The sequence below is a fragment of the Ictidomys tridecemlineatus genome, chromosome 5 (genome assembly GCF_052094955.1).
Source record: "Ictidomys tridecemlineatus isolate mIctTri1 chromosome 5, mIctTri1.hap1, whole genome shotgun sequence".
Taxonomy (NCBI): Eukaryota; Metazoa; Chordata; class Mammalia; order Rodentia; family Sciuridae; genus Ictidomys; species Ictidomys tridecemlineatus.
In genome coordinates, this window is record NC_135481.1 from 121,215,647 (window position 1) to 121,241,820 (window position 26,174).

Sequence of the window (26,174 nt, forward strand, 5' to 3'; positions counted from 1 at the left end):
GATTTATGATAGTGTTTTATTTTCAAAATGTCATTAAATTAACTACAGACAATGTTCTACCCTCTCACGTTTTTTAGCTAATTATTTTGGGGAAACTATTAAAAAGCAGTTTTTTTTCCAGAGATAGCTGTTTGGGACTGTTCTGCTTAGTTGCAGACAGTCCTCTTCGAGCACAAAGGCACCTGCAGGCAACAATTAATCTCAGAACCCCCCACAACAGCCCTCATTTTAGATCTTTTCCTTTTTTTTTTCTTCTTTTCACTTTTCTGTTGTATGGCAACAGAGAACATCCAAAAATGCTTTTCTTGGCAACTTTCAGGAACAAAACGGGGCTGAGAGGATTTGTAAGTGCCCAGTCAAGATGCTGTTCCTTAATGTTCAAAGCCCCCAATGCCTTTCACGCTTGAAATCCGTTCACTCCCAATCTTCCTACCTAATGCATTTCCGAAATCTCGGATATCTATCATTAACACCTCCAAATTGCTTGGGGGCTCCAACTGGACTGCGGAAGAAGTGTAGTAAAAAGTTAACTTTTTTTTCCCTTGGAAAAATTCATCTCCCCGGGTCTATTAGTGAGACAAGAGAAATTAAGTGGCTCCTGGTCAACGTGCAGAAATTTTCTCGCGCGCCTTAAGATAGAACCACAGCAAAAATAAATAAATAAATACCCCTAGGAACAGCACCGCCCAGTTTGCGGGCGGAGCCGGCAGGGAAGGGTGGGTGGGGCTGGTCAGGTGGGCGGGGCCTGGAGAGGCCCTGCGAAACCGCCGCTCCCGGATGTCCCCGGTCACCCACGTGTTCCGCGTGGGGACTCCCTCGTTTTGCAAGAGCCGGAGGGACGAGGCCGGAAGGCCGCCGTTCGCGCCCCTCTGGCTGCAGAAATTATTGTCACACATTTCAAACGCACAATTTCCATGCCTCGCTCGTCCCCGGCTCTCTCGGTCCGGCACCTTCACAGCCGGCAACGGCCCTGTCACCAGTCACCACAGTAGCGGCCGCACCCCCAGTTCCCCAGGCCGGCCCGCCCACCTCAGACCCGGGCCCCCCAGAGCCTGACGCTAGCCGAGCTGTGCGAAGGGGGCGGGGATAGGCCGCGCAAGGGGCGGGACGGCGCGGCAGAGCGTTAGGGCACGTGAGGGCGCAATGCCCAATGGCAGGGCGCCGTTGAGGGCCGCTGGGCGGGGCTTGAGGCGGCGCCTGGCGGGCCGGGGCGGGCCGGGGGAGGGGCGGAGAGACGCCGCCGCCGCTGCCGCCGCCGCCGCCGCCGCCGCCGCGGCTGCCGCAGCCTCTGAGAGCCTGGAAAAGGGGAAGCGAGAGCGAGCGAACGACTCAGTCCCCGGGCGGCGGCGGCGGCAGTGGCGGCGGCGGCAGCCGGGGCGGCGCGACGGCCGGGGCGGGGGCGCTGCTGCGGCGGGGTCAGGCGGCGGCAGGGGCAGGAGCGGCGGCGGCGGCCCGCACTAGCCATGCCGAATAAAACCAAGAAGGAGAAAGTGAGTGGGGCCGGGGCCGCCGGGACCGCCGGGACGGGCCGCGGCGCGGGGGGCGGGCGGTCGGGGGCGCAGGTGCGGCGGGCCGGCCGCCAGCCAGCCTCGCGGCCGGGAGGGACGCCGAGCCGGGCAGCGAGCGGAGCGGACCCGCGACGCCTGCAGAAGTGCGTGCGCCGGAGCGACGGCGGGGCTCCGGGCTGGGCTCCGGGCTGGGCTCCGGGCTGGGCTCCGGGGCTCGGCTCGCGCTGCTGGCGCGGCGGCTTGCGCTCTGGGCGGCCTGGGTGCGCTGCCTCAGGTGGAGCTGGAGCGGGTCAGGGTGGCCCCAGAAATCCTCGCTCCCAGGTGCGGGTGGACACGAAAGGGCTGCGAGGCGGTCCTTTGGAAACGCCAGGAGCACTGGATGGACTTGGGCTTCTCTGTCGCTGCTTAAAGTTTTCAGCCCCGAATACTGACGAAGGAAACCAGAGAATCCGAATTTGGGTGGGTGGGGTGTAGTATCGCAGTACTGTATCTTTAAAACAGTATGACGTAAATTTCCTGACGGTGTGGATGAAAACCACCAGAACCGCTAGTTAAATTATATAAATCAGTTTTGAAACTGCATGTAGTTTATCTGATGCTTAACAGTCTAAAGATTGAGAAAATTAATTGCTTTTGTTTGATGTTTCCCAGGAACCACCAAAACCAGGGAAGAGTGGGAAAAGTTCAAAAGAAGGACAAGACACAGTAGAATCAGAGGTAATGGTCTTCAGATATTCACTTGAGTTTTTCGTGAACAGCCTTTAATTTAAAATATGAAAACTGGGGGTGAGCCTCCTGCCGTGGCACACACTTATAATCCCTGATCCAGGGGCTGGGGTGGGGGACTGAGGCAAGATTGCAAGTCAAGGCCAGCCTCCGTAAATTAGTGTACCCTGTCTCAAAAAAAAAAAAAAAATTAAGGGGTGGGAATGTAGCTCGGTAGGACCCTTGGGTTCAATTTGAAGTATTACCCCCCCCCCCAAAAATACCCTCAGCTACCTCAGCCCTAGCAGCCCTCCTGTGAAGGGGGTGCCTTTGACTGGAATTCATTTTAGCCTTGGAGATCCCCCCCCACCCCGCCCTCCACCTTTGCAAGCTGCCAGGTGGCTTTCTGAGGGGCTTCTGTCACCCTTGTTCTTCTTGGTGCAATCTCTGCTCCTGGTGTTCTGGGAAAGCTTCCTTTTTCTGTTGTTGGCTGGTTGCTTAGCCTTTTTCAACCCAGTAGCAGTGGTATTTTTGATATACCTAGTTTGAGTATTTTTGTAGACTCTTGTATTTCTCCTCTCCTCCCTCCCCCACCTTTTTTGGTGAGTTGACTTTTTTTTTTTTTTTTTTTTTGGCTATAGTCTTTGGTCCCATTTAAGAGTTGGAACCCTTATGTCTACCTGCTGAAGTCTGTGTTCCTTGACATGGTTGTGCCTTGAGAGGATTTTCAGAGTCACCACTTTCCTTTGCTTTTTCTTCCTTGTGACTAATTGTCAGGAACTAGAACACCTAGGGCCAAGGGTCCAAGAGACACATAGGCCCAGACAGAGCTGGTAGGTCCTTTTGAATGCATGTGTCGTGTCAGTTCTCCAGGCCTGGATCATGGAGGTCCCTGGTCTTAGCGTAGTTGACATTAACTTTGTGAGCATCAGACCCTTTCCTATAAACTAAATTAGTAGTTAAGTTCTGCCTGGGAAGTACAGTAGACTTTTTTTTAGCCCCAGGTTATCTTTTCTCTGTCATTTGGTATATTCTAAGCCTCCCTCCTCTGCAGCAGGTGGTTCATTCTAGCAAATCTGTTGCCCTGCCTAGAGCAAATAGTAGAACTGGAAAATGTTCCTTAAGTACCAAGAGTTCAGATTATTTGTGCCAGTCTTTCCCTAGCCTTTCTTTACAGCAATCAAGTTTTACTGTGGCCTGCTTAGATTTGACTTGCTTACTTCCTGTGCCACCCTTATGAGAGTGTAGATCACATAGTTGCTCTGCAGGGGTGCATGTAGCATGCTTTCTTTTTCAGTGTGTTGCTTTCATTAAAACTGCTAAGACTTCCTACTGTTCCCCAAACCTTTCTTGCTAATATACCTGTCTTCCCTTGCTGTTAGGATCACAAAGAAATATCAATCTGCACATTTATTTTATTCCCATTTTAGTGGAAAGAACTTGGCTATAAAAATGAATAATGTTAACTATGAACTTGAAAAATCCATCAGTAATTCAAAGATGCCAAAACTGCTGCTATGTGTGTTTTTGAGATGAACTAGGTTCTTAGGCTGTCAGTTGAGTAGACAAGAGTGGCCTGCAGTGTCTGAGTGTGATGCCCCACTTGTCTTTTTGTATTTTTTCTAGTGCTACTGTCTAGGAGCTGGAGCCACAGAGTTGAAATTACCACTGAAAAACACTGAAATATTGGGTCCTTCACTACTTCCTCATAAGGAGACCAGAGGCAGCATGGCACATTAAGCATGACACTGTGTCGTTATCTTGCAGGAGTACAAACTGAGGCTCTTCAGTTCATGTGAACTTTGAGTTGATTCTGTTTGATTGTTGCTTCCCCCCCTCAGCTCACTGCTTCACTTCTAGTTCCACCCACTTACCAAATATGATTGACTCACGCAGGTGAATTGAACCATTTCTGCACACATTTCTCCTCTTATGTCTCTCAGTGTTACTCTGGATTTGAATATTTTAAACCAGAACAATTTAAATAGGTTTGATATTCCCATGTTGCTTTTCAAGCCTTTCTGATATCACATCACCTTCACAAGCACTCCTGGAGGCACACACAAGAGGCCCCTTCCAGGGCAGACCAGCCAAGTTTGGGAAATATTTCCAGCAGAGAAAATATTCCAAGATCTTGGCCTATGGCTGACTTAATATGCTACCTCTAGTGTGTAAAGTGTCCTTGTGCTTTGGAATCCTGGAATCCTGGCTGGCTGTTTTCTAGCCTCACAGCAGACCAGGTAGCACCTGGCTTATGTTGCAGAACGCCTTTTGGTTAGAACAAGAGAACATTAGATGGCATGGGTGTTTCATAAGATGAAGTGTGGGAGAGAGAATAGAGTAGGACAGTGACAGTATTTCAGCCTGGGAGTTAGAAAATGAAAAAACAAAAATACCCTAAGTGACACTGCTTAACTTTTGTGACCCAGTTGAGTAGGTTGTGCTTTTCTTCAGAAATTCCTCTGACAAGATGTACAGCAGGATATATCTTTCAGGGTGACAAAACATTAAAGGTCATACTGGCTTCTGAGCAACTTTTGCTCATTGTAGAAATTTCTACTTAAGTGACATTGGTATATCCCCCTCCCCGCTCATCTTTCAAATAGAATGTTTAAATTTGACTTGTTACTTATCCATAATTTCTGGAAATAAAAGTTTCTGTCTTGCACTTGCTCTTGGTTTATTTTATAGCATACCTTTAAGGAATGGGGCCACAACTGTGTTCCTTGGTCACTTGAAGTTGGAAAATGTTGTGGATGTAGACAGAGGGAACATGTTTTTGAGCAGCTGATCTCAGGAACATTTGCCTCAAGAAAAGCATGACTAGGCACATTTTATGAACATTTCGAATCTTCAGAAATTGTTCTGAGATCCTCAAGTTCATTTTATAGGCTCAGACCAGAGGATGTTGTTGCTGCATTGTTTTGTTTTTTCATTTGTGTACTGGGTCCAGAGTTGCATTTTCAGAAGTGTTAATGCTTTTTCTGAAGTACTTTGCTTTCTGCTCACTAAAGGTGGTTTGGTACTGTCCCCTGGTCATGTGTTTTGCTTGTCTGAACTGTCCTTTCCAACCAGGGAGCTTATTTGGACACTTACCTTTAGAAATGACTTCTTTCTCTGTATAATTTTTGCTTTTTTACATTCCATTGCCACCATACCCTGGCTTTCCAGAGATAGGGAGTCAGACTTGCCTGAGGTTATATGGTTCTAGGTAGTAATTTTAATTTTATAAATTAAAATTGAAATTTTAAAATTTGTTAACTAATAGTATACCCATTACATGTTATGTATCTTTTCAAAATGCTTTTTGACTTTCCCTTCATTGCTTCTGTAGCAGGAGTTTTCTCTTGAGTTGTGGGATGAGGGCTGTAAGAGTCATTTGGGGAAAGTGGTATGGTGGTGTAGCTGCCTCCAGGGAGATTCCCCTCCATGAAAAACCAAAGCCACCATCTGTAGACTGGGTCCTGAGCTTCATGCTTCCACTGGGGTCTCCTGTACCTCATTTTCCATCACTCTTTCCAGCATTTTTCCATACAACACTCAACTGAAATCCGGAGAGGACCAAAAGAAGTCCTCTTAGTACTTGAAAAATCCCTTTTGAGAGTCCTATGTAATAATTATGTAGGAATGGAATTCCCCACTCCTAATTGTCATGCCTAGGTTCGATCTTCCCAGCCTCCCACCATTCTTGCCCAGAGCCCAGGTATGTAGGAAGGTAGAGGCTATGCAGTGGATCATCAGTGCAAGTGTAGAGCTCGGGAGTTAGGAGATTCTGCCCTGAGCTTGCTGCCCTTGGGCCCTCCAAGAAGCAGTTGGATCTACTGTGAGCCCTGGCTTCTGCTCTTGTCCATGTATAAGCTGCACAGCTGGTAGACACCCAGTGCCCTGTGGGACTACCACAGCTCCAGACCAAGAGTCTCAGTGTCTACACTGGACATGTGGGACCATCCTGGGGTTCTATGTTTTGTTGAAGGTTCACAGTCTCCTGGCTTACCCACTAGGTGACAGTAACAGGCAAAAATGCATCTAGGCATTGCTGTCTCCAGGAGGACAGTCCCCTGCTGAGCTGCTGCAGGAGAAAACCCTTCCTTCACACAGTGTGTGCGTTTGCCTGCAAAGCAGGACTGGCACACTCACCTGGTTATGCTGGCTCCTGGAGAATAGCAGTGTCCAAGCAGAGGGAGAGCATTCCTTACACTCTTCAATTGTTGAAAACCCCACAGAGTTTTTGTTTAGATAGGTTATATCTGTCTATTGATATTTTTCAAATTAGAAATTAGAACAAGGTTTTTAAATGTTAATTCATCTAATGATAACTCCCATTACACATTAACAAATGTAACATTTGTATGAAAAACAACTTGAAAAAATTGAGAAGAGTCATTGCTCTGGTTTTTTTTTTTTTTTTTAAGAGAGAGTGAGAGAGGAGAGAGAGAGAGAGAATTTTATTTTATTTTTTTAATATTTATTTTTTAGTTCTCGGCGGACACAACATCTTTGTTGGTATGTGGTGCTGAGGATCGAACCCGGGCCGCACGCATGCCAGGCAAGCGCGCTACCGCTTGAGCCACATCCCCAGCCCCATTGCTCTGGTTTTGCAAATCTACATTGATATCACATATGTAGCCTGTGAAAAGTTCTATATCATGGTGGCTCAAAGGACGAGACAGGTCCTAGTGTTATGAAAACAATTTTGACCTCTTGGAATCTGGAAAATACCTAAGGGAACCACACTGAGAGAGCTTCAGACCATGCTTTGAGGACCTCTGTTTTAGAATACTTTTTCCATCCTCTATTCCTGAACACTTTATCTTTTTTTTTTTTTTTTTTAAAGAGAGAGAGAGAGAGAATTTTTTTTAATATTTATTTTTTAGTTCTCGGCAGACACAACATCTTTGTTGGTATGTGGTGCTGAGGATCGAACCTGGGCCGCACGTATACCAGGCGAGCGCGCTACCACTTGAGCCACATCCCCAGCCCAACACTTTATCTTTTTAGCACCAACTTGAACTCATCTATTCTGAAACTTAAGGGATGCTTTTTTTGTTTTTATGTGGTGGGGATGTAGCTCAGTGGCAAGTGCTTGCCTGGCATGTGCTAAGCCCAGGGTTTATTCCCCGGTACTACCAAAAAGGGGGCTGAATTCCTATCTTGGACCATGTTTTTTTTTTGTCTTCTAAACTTGGGTAGTAATTATTTGCTGCATTAATTGTAATTCATGTTGGCTTCAACCACCTTTATTTACCCATAACTTGCCTCCTTAACTAGAGGAAACCCCATGGACAGTTTTAAATTGATTCCTCTTTACACTTGCCATGTATACTAGGCTATGGAGTTAAGAAAAATTTGGTTGGTGGATTTTAAAAGTGTTCAGGAAAAAGGAGAACTTCAAATCAATTAGGTTGCTGATTTTTCTGATGCTATAAATTGGCAAAAAAATCTTTTGTTTAATGGGATATTGTGTATATATGCACACAACCTAGAGGGACCCGTCCAACTAAGCTTCTTGTGACTGGATGACTTTGTTCTTTGCTTGTGTGTGTGTGTGTGTGTGTGTGTGTGTGTGTGTGTTTTTCCTGTAATGTACAATTCACTTTTAAAAAATAAAAATTATGTTAAAAACCTGAAAAAAAAAATCTTTTGTTTAAAAGGTTTTTTTTTTCTTGGGCCGGGGTTGTGGCTCAGTGGTAGGACACTTGCCTAGTATGCGCAAGGCACTGGGTTCCATCCCCGGCACCACGTAAAAATAAAAACAGATAAAATAAAGATATTGTATCCATCTACAACTAAAAAAAATTTTTTTAAAGGTTTATTTCTTTATTACTTTTTGATAGCCTAAGGGAATTTCACTGCAGACTGTTCATTTATTGTTATTTGTTTTAAATAAACAACATTGGGGCTGAGGATGTGGCTCAGTGGTAGAGCACTTGCCCGGCATGTGTGAGGCACTGGGTTCGATCCTCAGCACCATGTAAATAAATGTAAATAAATACATAAATAACTAAATGAAAGAAAATATCCATTGATAACTAAAAATATTAATAAATAAGTAAAGAACATTATACTAATGCAGAAAATTGTGATACTTAAAACTTTTTCTAATGTCTTGTGACAGTTTTAAGAAAGAGTATTTTTAGTTTGCTTTTACATACTTTGTAGAAAAAGAGTAGTCTTATAAGATCTTGCTAATATGGTCTCATAAGCTATTTAATTTAAAACATTTCAAAAGAGGATATCCATTGAAATATATTTCCTAATTTAAGTTTATTTGGGGATTGTTTCTCAGTGGAATGTATTTTTAGTATGTTTTGTGAGGTGGATAGAGTGAGATACGGCTTTGTTTTGAGCATCTCTGGCCCTGCGCAGGTCTGTATTGAGGATCTGTGAGGATCGAAACAATACACACAGTCCTGACTTGCTAAGAACTTAAGTTGACTGTTGCATTATTTGTGACATGTGACACCTGTTGCCTCTGGACATAAGTGTACTTGGGAGTAACTTGACCCCCATCCCATTCAGTGAGACTGTCATCACTGAATGGATGGAACAGAATGGCACCCATCCCATGGAAGTAGCCCACTGGAGCTTTGGGTAAGAATCTCAGGTGCTTGAAAGCACCTAAGCAGACACAGGCTCTGTGCTGAGCTGTGGCATTCAGAGAGCGCTTTGTGTGATGGGTCAGGCTGCAGACACAACCACTCAACACTCCTCTTCCCCTCAGCAGCCTAGGAGGAGATCATGGAGAGGAGGGTAGGAAGCAGTCTTCAGTTGTCTTGGTGGTGAGGAAGCTAAGAGTTCCTGTATTCAGGCAGCTGCTGAGCCCTGCCTTGCAGCATTGGGGACGTTTCCACCTGCCCTTGTGGAGTTGCTGGCGGTCAGCCAACCACCAGCATGGATCCTGGCAGTGTCTTCCTAAGGCAAGGGGAGTTTGTCTGCAAGAACTCAGTCATGAGAAGAGTCTCCAGTGTTTCCTTGAAGTTGGGAACCTGCCCAAGTCAGGCTTGGCACCACGCTGTGTTTAATCTCCATGAATTTTTCTATCAGGGAGTTGTGATAAGCCAAGACTTCCCTGTACCCTTCTTGATCAGGTTTCAGATGTGTTGTATTGAAGTGGTGCCTCCTGGTCCAAATAGGGTTGTCGTTTTTGTTTTATCCACTTGGGGGAGGCAGAGAACAAGCATAGAATTTAAACTTCAGGGGGAAAATGCTTTAATTTGAGGACACCTAGTATTTTTCTTCATCTTCTGCATGTTGAGGGCGTGCATACACGTTTTACAATGAGGTTTATGGTCACTACCTTAAAAAGAGTGGGTTTTAGACACCTGGAGCCTGCAGGTGTTAGTTAGTACTGATCAAATGCTGGGGTTTTGCCCAGCAAAAGTTTATATCTAAGTAATGTCAAAGTACCTCAAAGCTTTGAAGGTGTTAGAATGCTCCAGAAAAGTATTAGACATTCTTTTTAGCAATTTTATTTAAATCTAAACTAGTGAAAATGAAATTAAAAGTTTAGTTACTTAGGGCACTAGGCACATGTTAGCCACACGTGGCTAGTGGCTGTTTTGATAGCCCACAAATATAGAACATTTCTAGCTTTCCAGAAAGTTCTCTGGGACAGAGCTGCCTTGGGACCCTAACAAGTTCTCCAAAACCAATTCTAACATGAGCGTCTTTAATTTATCTATTGTTAGCATTATTTGTAATATTAAATACCAAATTTCAGGTTAAATTTAAAGCAAAAGAAGACAAATAAATTGGCAGAAGAGGAGGAAGTAGATAAAATTCAGGAAAGGAGGAAGGCAAGGAGTAAAGGGGGCACCTCGATGAGGAAGGGAGCTGCATCTGCCTTTCGGTTCATGACAGCCTGCCCAGAGCCACACATGAGGAAGACTCCAAGTCAGGTTCCAGGGAGCCCAGGAGGCCTCACTTTCTTCCAGTTATTCTCAAAGACAGTTTCTCTTATGTATTTGTTTTTGGGTCAGAAATCACACATGGCTAATAATAGCACAGTACAGAAGTATGTGGCTCCCCCTGCCCCTGCCCTGGTGCTTCAGGTGGTCTGGGTGTCTCACCAAGGAGGCCACATTCCTAGTGGGGCCTGAATGCCCAGGGTCTCTTTGGAGTATTTTGCTTAGCTCAGGGGAAATAGCACCATGGCTGGGGGCAGCTCTGGGTAAGACACCTGTTGCTCCCTCAGGGTTCTCTCCTGGTATGTTTTCTTTCCTTTGTCTTGGCCATTCTCTAACTTTGCCTCCCTCCAGTGACCCAGAAGGTACTTCTGGGGTTCAGCCCCCAAGACAACACATCCCTGCATGATGGAGTCACCCCCAGTGAGGCACAAAAACTGAGTACTGTGAAGCAGGAATGTTCTGAGTGTGCTTATTACATTGGGCCTAAGCAGTGGCCCTTGGGCTCTCATCACCTCAGTTACAGCTAAATCTGTCCTCATGAGTTTTCAGGCTCCCTGATAGGTAGGGCCACCCTTTGGCAACCTGTGTGCGGAGAGCAGAGGCTGCTCAGGTAGGTAGAATGGTCTTGACATGGGCACAGTGTTAAAGGTTGGAGTGGAATCTTAAGGACCCCGTGGCACAAAGAACATTCTAGCCCAGGGCAGCAGCTAGTGCAAACGTCCTAAGGTAGAGTGAGCTTGGCATGTCCACTGGAAAGTCTGTGTGGCTGAAGAGAAAGTGATGGGAAGGGTGTGGGAGGATGGAGGAGAGGTGGGTTCAGCAGACTGGAGCAGGATCTTGCAAGCAATTCTGGAAGGGTTTTGGGGTTTTGTGCTGAAGGTGATGGGCAGCCATCAGGTGTTTGGAACAGGGAGGTAGAATGCTGCGATTTCAGCATGTACAGATGTCTTGCAGGCTGCTCTGTGGGGCAGCTGCAGAAGTAGAACAGGGCCACAAGCTTGAGGACTGAGTGGTTCTTCCTTCATAGGAGAGTGAGGTACTGACACAATAGCCAAAGGCTCTGGACTTCGTGGACTTGTCAGCTGACCACTTGTTTAGAGATTTTGGCAGGAGCTGGCTCTCAGGCTTTTGACCCTCAAGGGCCAGAATGTGGAGACTTTTCCCTGAGGAGCCAGCTCCAACACTGGAAACCTCAGTTTCCTAGTCAGTTTGCTTCTGTGGAGACGATTTTTTTCCAGTTCCGAGTTCTGTAAAGATGCTGCAGGAGAAGAAGATGCTATGGGAAGATTAGTATCAGATGGAAAGTGAATCTCCTGCTCTGTACTCCTCCTCTGCTCTGCCAGGTTTCCACATCCTAGACTCTGGGGATGCCTGGAGTCAGATCAGTCTCCCCTGGGTGACTTCCAGGTCAAAGCCACCTCTGTGGAGTTAATTTATCTTGTTGCACCAGTGTTCCTGGAGGTCATAGCTCTCTTGAGCCTTCCTTATCACTAGGAATGAGGCTCAGAGTTGTGTTGATACTTGTAAGCTCTTCGAAGACCTTAATCAAGGACAGTGCTCCTGTTCTTTCTCTGCTTCTGCCTTTCAGCTAGGAATTGATGGCCTAGAAAAAACTTTTCTGTGAAGAGCCAGAGAGTGAAAATTCTAAGCTCTGTGAGCCTGTAACGTCAGTCTCTGAGCAACTACTCAGCTCTGCTGTTGTTTCAAGGAAGCAGCTTTAGACAGTGGTAAACAAATAAGTGCCATGTTCTAATAAAACTTATTTTCAGATGTAGCCTAGGGGCTACAAACTACAGGAACGCAGGTAAGGGACATCATTGACAAAGTGTCTGGCAAGAGAGTGGTCTTACTGTCACCCTGAGAGTCTGTCTTAGGACCCTTCTCTGAAATCAGCGCTAATTACTTCAGTGAAAGAAGTATCTTTTGAATTTGGCTTCATTTGCCACCTAGAAGCTGTTGAGAGATCAGTGATTGGATCCTGCCCCCATTGAACAATAAACACCTTACAACCTGTGAATTTTTAGAATTTCGAGTTTGAATGAAGGGAAGGAGCTGCTTGTATAGTGTAGTGATCCCTTATATGGTAAAATGTCTAGTAGTGAGGCTTTGTCATAAAGCCAGTTGCCTGATGTGCTGTTTGAATGAATAATTTCAAGGTGTAGAAACTAGCAAACACCTGTGTAATCTGCTGCCTAGATATTATTATTATTTTTTTTACTCCAACTTATATGAGACTGTAGACATCTGGCTACAGAGGAGCTTGTGGGGAGTCCAGTGACCTCCAGGTACCTAAACATTCAGGCATGATATGTTTCATGTTAGAAGCTTTTCCTGAGGGTGAGGGAATCCTCTAACATCTTGTTCCTGTCCTCAGGTAGCCTTACCCCATTGCTGTTGGAAACGCTTGGGGAGTAAGCCTTGTACTCCCAACGCAAGCAGTGTGCAACGGGGACCACGGGGCAGTGAGCTAACTCCTCGGGCTGCCTGAGCCCAAACATAGATAGGGTCATGGGTCTGCCTGGTAGTACCTTGCCCTACCTCACCACAGGACCAGCTGCTCCACTTTCCCTTTTCTCAAGACCCCTCCCCATTCATGTGACTCCTGCAGCCCTAGGGCCCAGGTGCTTAGTCAGGAGGCCCTGAGAAGGGCAGAGGGTGGAGGCTTCCATTTTATGGTGTAGCTTTCATTGATGTGACCACTGAGGACCTCAAATACATCTCAGCATCCCAAAGTTGCCCTTGGTAGCCCAGCAATGCAGCTACTTTGCAGACAGGTACTCACCTAGAAACCTCTGGGGCACTCACTGTAGTGGCTTCAAGTGAAGGGAGAAGGTCAGCCATTTTGACCTGTGTAATAAATAATACGGCATTGAGCAGTGGTACACGCCTGTAATCCCAGCTCCTCGTGAGGCTGAGGCAGGAGGATTGTGGGTTCACAGCCAGCCTCAGCAACAGCAAAGTGATAAGTAACTCAGTGAGACCCTGTCTCTAAATAAAATAGGGCTCGAGATGTGGCTTAATGGTCAAGTATCCTGGGTTCAATCCCCGGCACCAAAAATAAATAAATAATACTGCATTGATCAATGATTTTCCAACATTGAGCCAAAGGAAAGGAGCTGAAGTGAATCCTGAGGCTTCTCTCACCTCATGAGTAACAGGTAAAAGCAGAACTACCCATCACTTACATTCCAGCAGAGTGGCAGTAAAGGGAGAATCAGATATTTTTTAGAATTAGCCCAGTCAGGTAGCACAACAGTGTCATACTTCTTGACAAAAATTAATTTTAAGATGGATGCCTAGTTTTTATTTTATGAGGAACTCCTAACCTATAGAAGGTCTTATTGTCACCTTGAGAATCTGTTCTGGGACCCTTCTCTGAAATCAGTGCTGGTTACTTCAGTGAAAGAATCATCTTCTGTATATTTCATCTGCCATCTGGAAGCTGTTGGGAGGCCAGTGATGGGACCCTGCCCCATGAGCGACCTGCTGTTGCTCACTTAGTGTTCAGCAGGGGAACAGTGGCCCTCCCACCCCCAGGCACCTTGCTGGCACTTATGGCACCCTTGCTGTTTGTGACAGCAGGGCTGCAAGAATCCAGAACATGCAAACCCATGCCCATTAAGCAGTTTCTCTTCCTCCCCTGCCCTCAGTCCCTGGCGGCCACCAATCTCTCAGTGGCTTTGCGTGCTCTCTATTTCTTACCAACGGATCATGCACTGTGTGGCCTTCCGTGTCTAGCTTCTTCCACTCAGCACTGTGTCCAGGCTCAGCCCTGTTGGGCCCTGTATCAGGATTTCGTTCCTCCTCGTGGCTGAATCCTATTCCGTGGTAAGGACAGATAGATTTTATTTTATCTGCTGATGAATGCGTGGTTTGTACCTCTCACCTCCTGTGAACCCTGCTGCTGTGAGCATTGTGTACACACTTTTGTTCGAGCACCTGTTTTTAGTTCTTTGGGGTATATACCTGTAAGTGGATTGCTGGGTCACATGATAATTCTGTGTTTGACTTATTGAAGCCCCCAAACTGTTTTCCACCTGTCTTACAGGAAAAAGTGTGACAAACACCCAAAGCCACCAGCAATGCACAGGGTTCCAGTTTCTCCACAGATTGCTACAATTATTATTTTCCACTTTTAAAAAACAGTCATGCTGCTATGAAGTAAGGTGCTGGTGTAATTGCCCCGTGGAAAGGTCCTGGCTCATGTCTAACCCACTGACTTGTGTGTCACATCACACTATTTTGATTAAAATACTCCACTTATGTATGATATATGAAAATGCATTCTACTGTGATGTATAACTAGTTAGAACAAAAAAATTCTATCCTTAAAAATTTATCTTTTAAAAGTTCTTAATCAGCATACAAAAACAGACTTTGGGAGGACAAGCAGTTTGGCATCGATGGAACCCACATGTGTGCTGTAAAAGTTGGGACAGCCAACTGGGGGACAGATCTAGAGGTAAGAGTCAGGGGGCAGTGTAGTAGTCAGCCAGCCCCACAGCTGGCACCTGAGTACTGCAGAGGAGACCAACGAGACATGGTTCCTGCTCTCTGAAAGCTGGACAGGTTTGTAGAGGCAGACTGTGACTTGAGGCACGGTATCAGTTCAGGGCAGCACCTTGAGAATGTCAAGGACAACATGGCTGAGTCTGACTCCTGTGAGGAAGTGGGGGATGTTGAACAGAAGTGGCACTTGATCCAGGACCGAGGGTTGAGCGTTTCAGAAGCTTTCAGAGAGATTGAAATGTTGGAAGGGGAGGAGGACATTTCATGTAGAAGGACCAGGTGTTGAAACAGGATGTGTTGGAGAACATTCTCGACCCTGAACTGAGCGTAGCCTGGCATGCCTGAAACAAAGATTCAGCAGGGGACATCTGGTAGCAGATTATGAATGGGTTGCAGCAAAGGCTGGGCTCTTCCATTGCACTGGTCTAGTCTAGAGGTGAGGACCTGAACCCGAGAGAGGAGTAAAGGTTTCTCGTATACACAGAAGTGGAGGGAAATGTGTGACAAACACCCAGGTCCTTGTCACCCATCTTTGTGAGGAGGCCAGCGATACAGCCGGTCCCCCTGTGCTTGCCGCCCATTCCCCTCCTCTGACTGCTGAGGCCCATCTTATCCTGGTCATACCACATCCTTCAACCAGGCCTCTTTATCCTGAACATGCCTTGGCTGTGTGTGTGCTCACTGGGGCCAGCGTGACATTTCAGTACATGCAGCAGGGCTTTGGTCACATTCAGCCTCTCTTTACCCCCTCTAGTGATCCCTCTTCTACATTCAGGCCAGCTTTATTTAACTTCCACAATGAGAGAACATGTGGTACTTGTCTTTCTATATCTGGCTTTTTTTCCAATGTCCTTGTTTCATTCCATGTTGTTGCTAACGATAGGGTTTTATTATTTATGTCTAAATAATATTCCATTGTGTATATGTCATATTTTCTATATCTGTTCATACGCTTAGGTACCTAGGCTGATTCTGTATCTTAAATTATTGTAAATAGTGCCATTATAATTGTGGGCATGCAGGTATTTCTCTGGTATGCTGATTTCATTTCCTTTGACTTTATACTCAGAAGTGGGATTGCTGGATCCTACAACAATAGTTCTGTTTTTAGTTTATTGGGGAACCGCTATCTTATCCTCAGTTACAGTGGCACTATTTCCATTCCTACCAAGTGTAGTTCCCTTTTCACCAGCAGTGGTGGTGGTGGTGGCAGGGTTCTTACTAGGGTGAGGTGATATCTCATTGTAATATTTTTATGTATTTGTTGGCCATTTGTATTTATTCTTTTGAGAAGAGTCTATTAAGTCGGTGACCCATTTTTTATTGGATTTCTTGCTCTTTGTTGTTTTTTTACTGTCTTACACATTCTGGATGTTGATCCTCTGTCAATGGATACTTGGCAAATATTTCCTCCCATCTGTAGGTTGGCTCTTCTCTTTGTTTAATGTTTTCCTTGCTATGTAGAACTTTTTAGTTTTATATAATCCCATTTGTCTCTTTTTGCTTTTATTTTGTGTGCTTTTTGTACTCTTAAAACAAAACCAAATCACAATCATCAGACCTAAAAAAAATACTAAAAAGTTAATGATGAATATTGGAATCACCACTGCCCCTGCTGCCTTCCTTGATCAGCTGTGTATATTATCAGCTGTTATGTGTCCTACATTTCTCTTTTTAGATCTCTGCTTAGATTTTTTTTTCTTTTCTCAAAATTTAGTTGTTAAATTGTTCACACATGTTTGAAGGATGTAATTGTCAACCAAGGGTGATTTCGCCCGCCCCCCCCCCCCAGGGCACATTTGGCAGCATCTGGAGACGTTCTTGGTTGTTACAACTTGGGCAGGGGCTGCTTGCTTCTTGTGGGCAGGGGCCAGGACAATGTAAACCTCATACAGTGCAGACTGCAGCCCAAATAATGAAGGATTTCCTGGCCAGATGTTAGCAGCTGCAGTGGAGAGCCTGCCACCGCTTCCCATGGTGGTCAGCATCTTCCCTTTTCCATTCCATAAAGGCTTGATCAGATTCTGGCTGGAAAACACTTCTTAAATGTCATGTCACAGGATATCATATAGTCTCTGGCTTATAAGTGAAGGTAGTTGGGTCAATCCGTTATCAAATTGCAGAAGGGGAGAATTTTGAGACTGCAGAGCAGAATTGTTCTCCAGTGTGTGGCGTCAGTGGCAGGTGATGAGGCAGTGCTGGGCTCACCCTGGGATGCAAAGTCCATTGATGGAGCAGGGTCCAAGTGTGGTGACACCATGTACTGTGTGCCACTGGTGATCACCCCACACTCTGCATCTCATTTTTCTTGTCTGTGAAATAAGGACACTGCAGGGCATGGGAGTGCCTGCAGATTGTGTGCTATTCTGGAAGAGCTGCTCCCAGGAGTCTGCCCTGGCCCCACTTCCCTCCAGGTTATGGCATCACCAAACAGGGCCACAACAGTGTCACTCCCAGGGTCCAGCACAGATGTGCACTGGACAGATATTTGTATGGTAACTAGGAGGACTCTATGTGCATAGTGCTCCCTTGGGGCACTGGCCCTTGCTAGTATGTTGACCTGATGGGCTGCTTGCTCATAGCTACTCACTTCTCCAGGCACCTTGCCCTTTGTCCTACACCAGGTGATCCCATCTGACCTTTTCACTCACTCAGTCTCCTCCCTCCACCTCTTTACAGTGACTGTAGGCAGATGGCTTCATATGGTTCTTTTTTTCCCTCTCTCCCTCTGCCCCTCCCTATACAAAATCATCAGACTGGCAGGTGTCTGTACCTCATACCATCCTTTTCCTCTCCTGCCCTGTTATTCCTGCAGACCCAGGTCCAGGCCTTCCCTGCATAGCCCTTCTCTCAGCTGCAGCTCCTTCCTGGGGCCCCATCCCCCCAGCATCCAGGTACACCAGCCTTTCTCACCCTAAGTTCTTGGAGGCTTTCTCCCCAACTCTCTGCTTCTTCCAGTGCCCTAACTCCTCTTTTCTTTCCAACCAGTTCTTTCAGAAATATTGCTAATCCTCATGGATTCTGCCTTGTCCTCAGTTCTAGTTGCTTCTCCCAGCCCCACTCCAGGAAACCGACCTCGGTCTGCCACAGTCTCTGTGCTGCTGAATCTGTTAGGCGCTTGGCCATTTCATCCTGAAAGGCTCTCTCTGCCTTCTGCAGGAGACCATGCCCCCAGGGTTCTTCCTGCCTTGCAGCTGAACTTGAACTCCTCAGCCCCAGGCTGTCTCTTGCCTCTTTTCTCCCTTTGTCATCCTCTGTCTGGGGTGTTCATGCCCAAGACTTCAGGAACCAGTTAGGGACTGTTGACTTCCAAATTTACATCTCCAGCCCAGACGAGATTTCCTGAGTGCTCACTGGGTGGCAGGTAGCACTGCCCTGGACACTGAGACATGGATGCAAGGGAGGCAGAAGAGATCTTGCTGTCTCTGGAGCAGGGTAGGACAGCCAGCAACGAAGAAAGTAAGCAAAGAGAAATCCTGCTGCTGATTTGTTAATGAGGAAAATAAAATATAATTGGTTCTGGAAGAACTAGGGAGAAGTATCTTGGCTCCTCACGTATGAGAGCCAGAGTTGCCACAAGGGGCTTGAGACTGCACACGCACACTTGGGCTTATTACTTCCCATCTCAGCAGCTTGCCCCATTGTTCACCTGCTAGTAGGGTCTCCCATGGTTCCCTCTTCTCATTTCACCTAGACACTCTGTCCTCCAGCATTCTTGATTTTACCCTAATATCACTGACTGTTCCATGTGCCACATTTCCACGGGTTTACACTAAAAGGCAAAGCCTTCTCACAGTTCATTTGCCCACACCCTCTCCTGCAGTCTGTACAGAGCTTGGGGCTTTTAGAAAGCAAGATTTGCTCCTGTGTTGCCCTGCCAGACTTTCTTACCTGAGCTGGTGGGTCTGTCTGCTGCTTTGGGAAGCTCCTGCACCTCTGAGGCCTGTGTGTGCTTGTCTTTCTCTCTTAGCTTTGGCTTGCCACCATGCTGAGCCTTTGGGGGACCTCCAGAGCTCCTTTCCTTGGGGAGTCCTCTTTGGCTTGGTGGGTCCCAAGTCCTCCAAAGAAGTGACAGACAGACAGGCCCTGCCCTCCTGGACTCATGGACCTGGTCAGGGAGAAAGGTGTCTATCTCATTGCTGTCAGAGGAGAGTAAAATACCACATTCTGGGGCTGATGGGTCCACCGTGTGACCCGACACAGGAGCTGACAGTGCCATGTTGGCCCCATGAAGAATGAGTCTAAACATGGTGGAAGGTGGGGCCTGAAGGAACCAGAGTAGTCACTTGGCAAGAGGACAGAAACATGGTGGTAGGACATGGCTGGGCAGAGGAAGGTAATTTCCCTGAGGCCAGAAGACCTGGGAGCTGCCACATTGGGTTAAGTTTAGAGTATGGGAGCAGATTTTCTTTTCCGGAAATTCACTCTGTTGCCTCCTGAGAGAAGGCTCTGGAGGGGGCTGGGTGGGGAGAGTATGGTAGGGTTCAGGGGAGAGGAGCCAGTGGGATGGAGTCCGGGTGATTTTTTATTTCCACAGACGTTAGAAACCTTATCTCAACCTGTTCTCTGTGAGGAGCTTCATTTCCTATGGATTTGTTTTGCTCCTGATTTATAAGTTAGCCAGATCACCAGGTTGTAGTCTTAGAAGAGTGGCCACATGAGATGCCCAGTTTATTATCCTGTTGGGGTAGAAGCAGCTATGGAACTGTGTTTATCTATTTTCTACCTATTGTTTATCAAGGTCATTATGTGTATAGCACTGGATTGGGCATTATGGAAAATAAAAATAAAATTTATGATCTCTTGGAACACATATATGTAGCTTGCCATTTAAAACAAGGACAGGTCCTGGAAGTATCTCTGTGACTTTGGAGTAAATGCTAAAGATTTTTCTAGGGGCATCCCAAGAAAGTTGAGCAGTTAAGTTTTACCTAGGGGAATTCCGAGGAGGACGTGAGTTATAGGTGCTGTTTTTAAGAACGGTATATGTATTCTTTCATAATCTGACAGAAAGAATGATAGACGGTGTATTAGTTGGCCTTCATCACTATAATGAAATGCAAGATATAGGATCTTTACAAAGAAAAAGAGGTTTAATTTGCTCTTAGACTTGGAGGCTCAAAGGCATAGCACCTGCATCAGCTCGGTTCTTTTTTTTTTTTTTTTTTTTTTTTTTAGAGAGAGAGGAGAGACAGAGAGAACTTTTGATATTTATTTTTCAGGTTTTTTTGGCAGACACAACATCTTTGTTTGTATGTTATGCTGAGGATCGAACCCGGGCCGCACGCATGCCAGGCGAGCGTGCTGCCGCTTGAGCCACATCCCCAGCCCTCAGCTCGGTTCTGGTGAGGACCAAAGGGCAGATGTTAATGGTGGGAGTGTATCCGGGCCAGCAGTCCTATTTCAGATCCAGAGCAGAGAGAGATTAGTGTCCCACAGTCACTCCTAAGGACACACTCCCAGTGATGCATGGGCCTCCCAGTAGGCCCTGCCTTTTAAAGATCCACAGCACCTCCCGGCAACACCATCTTGGAGACCAAGTTCCATGATATGAACCTTTGAGGGGAACATAAACTATATTCACACCATAGCAGATGTCAAGATCAAAGCCAAGAAAGTACATTTTGACCAGGAGACAGGCTGTGTGAAAGAAGGTAACCTAGGCCTGAACTCCCAGTTCAGAATTCTGTCTGCTGTTTTTTGGGCAGTCTCATCTTGGAAAACTCTTTTCAATTTTTCTTAGGTAAATTATTGAAAAATAAAGTGCCTCTTACTGCTTAGTGAAATTTTTTTTTCAAAAATAAGAACAGATTCGGGGTTGAGGTTGTGATTCAGTGATAGAGTGCTTGCCTAGCATGTGTGAGACCCTGGGTTTGATCCTCCGCACCACATAAAAGTAAATTAATAAAAATTAGGTATTATGTCCAACTATAACAAAAAAATAAAATATTTTAAAAAATGAGAACAGGTTTGTTCAGGGCTCAGTTACATTCCTGCTCCCTTAGGCCCTGTACAGCTGGGGAATGGATTGGGTGGTTGTTGGCTCTAGGTCAGAGCCTCATGGCCTTTGCAAAGTGCATCTGGGCAGAAGTGAGCTCCACTGCTTTGGGCAGACAGATGGGGCACAGAGGATATGTTGTGTCAATCCTACAGGCAACGAACTGCTGGGTGATGGTGGCAACAAACTATCCCAGCTGTCATTGCCCAGAGAGCCCTCCTGATGGGGACCCAAGGCCCAGATGATCTCCACGGGGTCACAGTGGAGAGCACATCCTTTTAGGCCTTTGTGGACGACAAGGTCCCTGGTGGCTCTGCTGCATGTTCCCTCTGACTCTCCTCTACTCTGCCCCAGTATTTCACTGGTATGTTACAGGCCAGCCTCGTGAGTGGGATGGCTCTTACAGTTGTGATGCCATCTGGAGATAAGTGAGAGAGTAGGAGCCTAGAGATAGGCACACAGGAGAAAAGCCAGGAGGAAGAAAAGTTCTAGGTTCCAAGGGAGTGCCTTTCTGCAGCCTAGTGAGGGGGCCAGCAGGGAAACCTATTCTCTTAGGAGGTGCTAGACTGAGTTCACTTCCTGTTGCTTCTGTTACACATGGCCATGAACAAAATGGCTTATGGGAGCACAAATCTTAGCATCTTACAGTTTTGGAGATCCAAAGTCTGAAAGGGGGATGGGCATGGCTCTGCTGCTTCTGAAGACTTCAGAGGAAGACCTGCCTTCTGGACCTTTCCAGGTTCTAGAGGCCGCCTGTATAGGGGCTTGTGGTGCCTCTTTGGTCTTCAGCTGTCTCTGACTCTGACTTCTGCTTCCACCTTCCATTGCCCTTCCAACCCTCTGCCTCCTCTTGTCTGAACCACCTGCCTCCCTCCTGGAGCCTGAAATGGTGGTGCAGGCCTGTGATCCCAGCTACTCAGGAGGCTGGGGCAGGAGGATTTCAAATTCTTTCTGAGACCCTGTCTCAAAATAGAAAGTTTAGAAAACAGCTGGGGGTGTAGCTCAGTGGTAGAATACCCATGGGTTTCATGCCCAGTACTGTTTTTAAAAAAAGAGACACAAAGAGAAAGAAAAGGAGGAAGGAAGGAGAGAGAGAAAGGAGTGAGGTATCTTGTGAGCCTCTGAAGTCCAGCATTACTGGAGGTGGGATGTGAGCCTTCCCCTCCAGCAGCTCCAGGGAATCACCTGCAGCAGAGCAGAGAACATTGTCCCAGAGTAAGACTTGAGGGTTTTTTATTTTTTCTATATTTCTTTTGTCCCATAAGCACAGCTGTTTTACATGTTCTGTTTTTATTTGGAAAGCAGATTTCCAGCAGGAAGAACAGCCTTGTGGCTGTCCAGTCTTCAACATCTTCTAAAATAAAGGTACCAGCCCCTCAGCCCATTGTGAAAAAAGACAAACGGCAGAATTCTTCACGGTTTAGTGCCAGCAATAATAGAGAACTGCAAAAACTACCATCTTTAAAAGGTAATTTTTATTTGTCTTTTAAAAATTAAATGTTTCAGTACTTGGGGAAGAAATAATGTTTTGATAGTTGCTGCTTCTTATTCCTTCACTGTGTTTATATTTCTCGGCATCATCATCTCACTTGAGTTTTTTACTTAAATGGAATGCCATTAATTTATTTACTCAACTAACATTTTAAGTTTCACAGCTGTTAAGATACCAATCCAATAACTAATGTATTATAAGTATTCTGCACTAAGAGGAAAAGTTTCACATCTTTTCATAGCAGTTTCAAGTAGGCTAGCCAATTTTTCTTGCAAATTATTCTTTTATTAGTCTTTGAACTGTAGCAGTTCAGAAAGGAGTTTCTACAAGTAGAGTAGTTGTAAAAGTTACAGTAGAACCTCTTCATTCTTCTAGTATTAAAGAAATGAAGAAGTAGCTGTGGTACTCCATGGACTTGCTTTGTTATGAATCATTTGGAGATCACCTCCAACCAGGGCTGCTCATGGGATCAGTCAGGGGAAATTGCAATTCACTTGAAATTTTCCCCCAAATGGCACAGCTGCCTCTGTCCATTTGAAAGTGCAATTCCTAAAAGTTTCTTTCAGATTTTGAGGTTGAGATTTTGAAAATCTTATCAAGGAAATGGGGTAAGGACCCTAAAGAAAAAATGTGAACCTCTGAAAACCTTTATATTTGCCAATATAAAAGCTGGTACATTAAATTAAAAAAAAAAACACTGGGTGTTTTTCGTATCTTAAATTCTATTATCTATTACTGGACCTTTTACAGTTAATCTTCATTGGGCTGGAAGGTTGTCTCCTTTATAACTGTATTCCTAGCACCTTCACACCATGAGGCAGAGCAGGAGCTCCATGCAAATGTTCAGGGATTGAGGGGAAATGGGTACATGGACAGGTGAGCACATGAGTGGGTGGGTGATTGGATGGATAGTTGGAGGGATGGAAGTGGGTAGGTGGTTGGATGGATAGATGGAGGGATGGAAGATTTATGCATGAATTTCCTATCATTTGCTTGCTGGAAATCCAGGTTCTCCACTCACTGCATTCTGCAGAGCCTGTATTTGGCTTATTCACTTTAGCTTTGTGATTTGATAATAAGGTCACTACATCATTTTTGATGATTCTTCCCCCTCCCAAACAGTCCATGCCTTTCTGGTGCTACTTGTTCCCATTCAGCTGGACACTAAGGGAAGCAGGCCTGTTCTAGATCCTGGGGGTGCAGCATTAAACAAATCGAAACCCCTGCTCTCTGGCACTCAACAGTGGTGACTTAGCAAAAAGAAGGGATGTGTGCATGATACTCCTCCCTTCAATGCTCTCAGAAGGCCCAGGGTCAGAATGACTTGGATGTCTGGGATGAAAAGGCTGGGCATAACTATTACTGACCCTTCAAGCACCAAGCCCTGCCCCAGTCCTATCCCAGCTGTCACACTGGGTCTGTGATGTGCCCCTTTCACACACAGATCGGAGCCTGGGCAGGCACCAGTGTAGGCTTGAGTGTTCTTCTGGTCTTCCTTCACATCTTCCAGGGAGTCTGTGTACATGCCTCTTTTTCCAGCCATCACTCTGCCTCTCTCTGCTGCTTTCAACCCCCATTTCTTTCTTTTCTGATTATACCTGTCACACAGTATTCTTCCACTGACACCTAAATTTTCATTGTTGTGCAAAAGTGTAAACTCTACATGGTCTATCCATGTCTAGGAGCATTTCACACTGATCAAGACCTCACAGGAAGCAGCTGTAATCCCAGCAGCTCGGAAGGCTGAGACAGGAGGATCACAAGTTCAAAGCCAGCCTCAGCAAAGTGATGTACTAAGCAACTCAGTTGAATGCTGTCTCTAAATAAAATACAAAATAGAGCTGGGGATGTGGCTCAGTGGTTGAGTGTTCCTGAGTTCAATCCCCAGTACCCGCCCCCTCCCCCCCCAAAAAAAACCTCACTGAGCTTGTTTGATAATTCTTTCTCTGGTATTCTAGAACATCAGTAATTCTGTCTGGTTCAGAAAACATCAGAATTTATTGGCATTATCTTAAAGTTCTCTGTTAATTTGGATAAGAATAGTATTTTTTTATAACTTTCTCCTTCTGGAAGAAGACCCATTTTTGTGGGTCTTATTTTCTGCTATGTTTTGGGCTTCTTATAAGCCTTCACCTTTTCATTAAATTTATTTTTAAATACTTTGTAATTTTTGTCACTCTTGTGACTGGATTTATTTTTGTCATTTTGATTTATTTTGATTCTCGTTAAATTCCTAAAAACAATTGGTTTTTAAATGTTTTCTTTTGCCATCACCATACCAAATTTTCTTATTAATTTAAGTAAGTCTTTACTAGAATCTGCTTATTTAGCTCTTAGAGCCCTGTCAAAGGTAACTAATCAGGTCTTTTATCTCTGTTCCCTTTCCCTCCCTGCCCCAGTACTGAGAATTTCTTGCAGGGCCTTTCACATGCTAAGCAAGTGCTCTGCCATTAAGCTACATCCCCAGTCCTCTATTTTGTTTTGTTCTGAGAGTATCTCACTGAGTTACCCAGGCTGGCTGCAAAGTTACAATCCTCTTGCCCTAGCCTCCCAAATAGCTGGGATCACAGTGTGTCAGCACTCCTTGCTCTTTTCTAGCATTTATACCAGTACAGGTGAGCACGAGTGGGTGGGTGGTTGGATGTATTCTAATTTTATCTTAACACTGACCAGGACCAGTTAAGCCCAGGTAGTAGGAGATAGCAGGCATCCTGTTTCTCCCATTTTGATGAATAGCTTCAGGATTGCCGCATACAATTTGAAAGTGGCTCTTGGTTCTGAGAAATGATCTTCACTGGGTGGCTGGTGTCCAGGATGTGCACCAGCATGGCCCTGGCTGGCTGTGCAAGCCAGGTGATGCTGTTCCAGTGCACGTGCTATTACGGAACCAGATTAAATGCTGTGTGATTTTTTTTCTCTGCAAGATGTTAATGCAATATTATGATTGCTGTGTTGATAGATCTTTCTGGTTTTGCATGATCTTTGTTGGAATAAATCTCAATAATATGCTTCAGCATATTATTGTTTTCATATATTGCCTGATTCCATTTACTTAATTTTCTTAATCTTTGATTTTATAATAAATGCTGGAGAAGATATAAAGAAAAATAACATTTTCACACTTTTGGTGGGATTGCAAATTAGTTCAACCACAATGGAAATCAGTATGGAGGTTCCTGAAAAGAGTAGGCGTGGAACCACCATATGACCCAGCTATACTACTCCTCGGTATTTATCCTGAAGAATTAAGTTGTCACACTACAGTGGTACATGCATTACCCTTGTTTAAAGCAGCACCATTCACAGTAGCCAAAGTATGGAAGCAGCCCAGGTGTCCATCAGCAAATGATTGGATAAAGAAAATGTGATGTATAAACACAATGGAGTTTTATTCAGCCATAAAGAAAAATGAAATTATGTAAATTTCAGGAAAATGGATGGAACTTGAGAACATTATGTTGAGTGAAATAAGCCAAACTCAGAAGATCAGGGGTGGCAAGTTTTCTCTCGGTGGAAGCTAAAGAGGGAAGAACGGTAGGGGAGGAGATTTCATGACAATCCAAGAGAGATGAATAGAATAAAATGACGGGGAGGGGGGGGGGGAGTAAGTGCAGGGGAGTGATAATTGGCCCAATTGTATATATTTTTTCTCTCATATTGTTTTATGAGTTCCTTGAATTTTTACAACACTACTTTGGGAAAATGGCAACCTGGTGAAGGCAAAATAGCCAAATTTTTGTCTTAAGAGTTGGTTAATCCATGTTAAATCTAATTGTAGTGACTCTGTCACTGTCAAAGAGGTGATAAAACCGCTAACAGTTACAGCGTATAGATGTAAGAAATAACACAGGTTTGAGTGACTATGCTACAGTGTTGGGACAATTAAAGTGGAAACAACTTGGGAATAAGAGATACTGGGTGTGTGTTTTCCTTTGAGAATAAAGTCCTAGCAGAATTCACAGGAGATGTAAATCTTGAGTTTATAAATTTGTAGGATTGACAGCACACTACTGCAGTAGAATAGTGTGTGCAGTTTCTTAAAGCTTTGATGAAGA

General features: G+C 45.3%; 1 protein-coding gene across 9 annotated transcripts in view; it reads left to right on the top strand.

The window, feature by feature from the left end:
• The first annotated feature begins 1,241 nt into the window (after nt 1-1,241).
• Ppp2r5c (protein phosphatase 2 regulatory subunit B'gamma) overlaps nt 1,242-26,174 on the top strand; it is a 138,662-nt gene continuing 113,729 nt past the window's right edge. For 2 of the 9 annotated variants that reach the window (XR_013439307.1, XM_078050921.1), the window contains exons 1-3: nt 1,242-1,490; nt 2,160-2,225; nt 21,930-22,095. Coding sequence is in view for 6 of the 9 variants with exons in the window: in XM_078050921.1 (XP_077907047.1) it covers nt 1,464-1,490; nt 2,160-2,225; nt 21,930-22,095 (259 nt within the window). In the remaining 3 variants the exon portion in view is untranslated. Of the gene's footprint in view, nt 1,491-2,159; nt 2,226-21,929; nt 22,096-26,174 lie in introns of those variants that run through there. The other 7 variants (XM_078050915.1, XM_078050917.1, XM_078050918.1 and 4 more) reach the window with 5 other exon arrangements.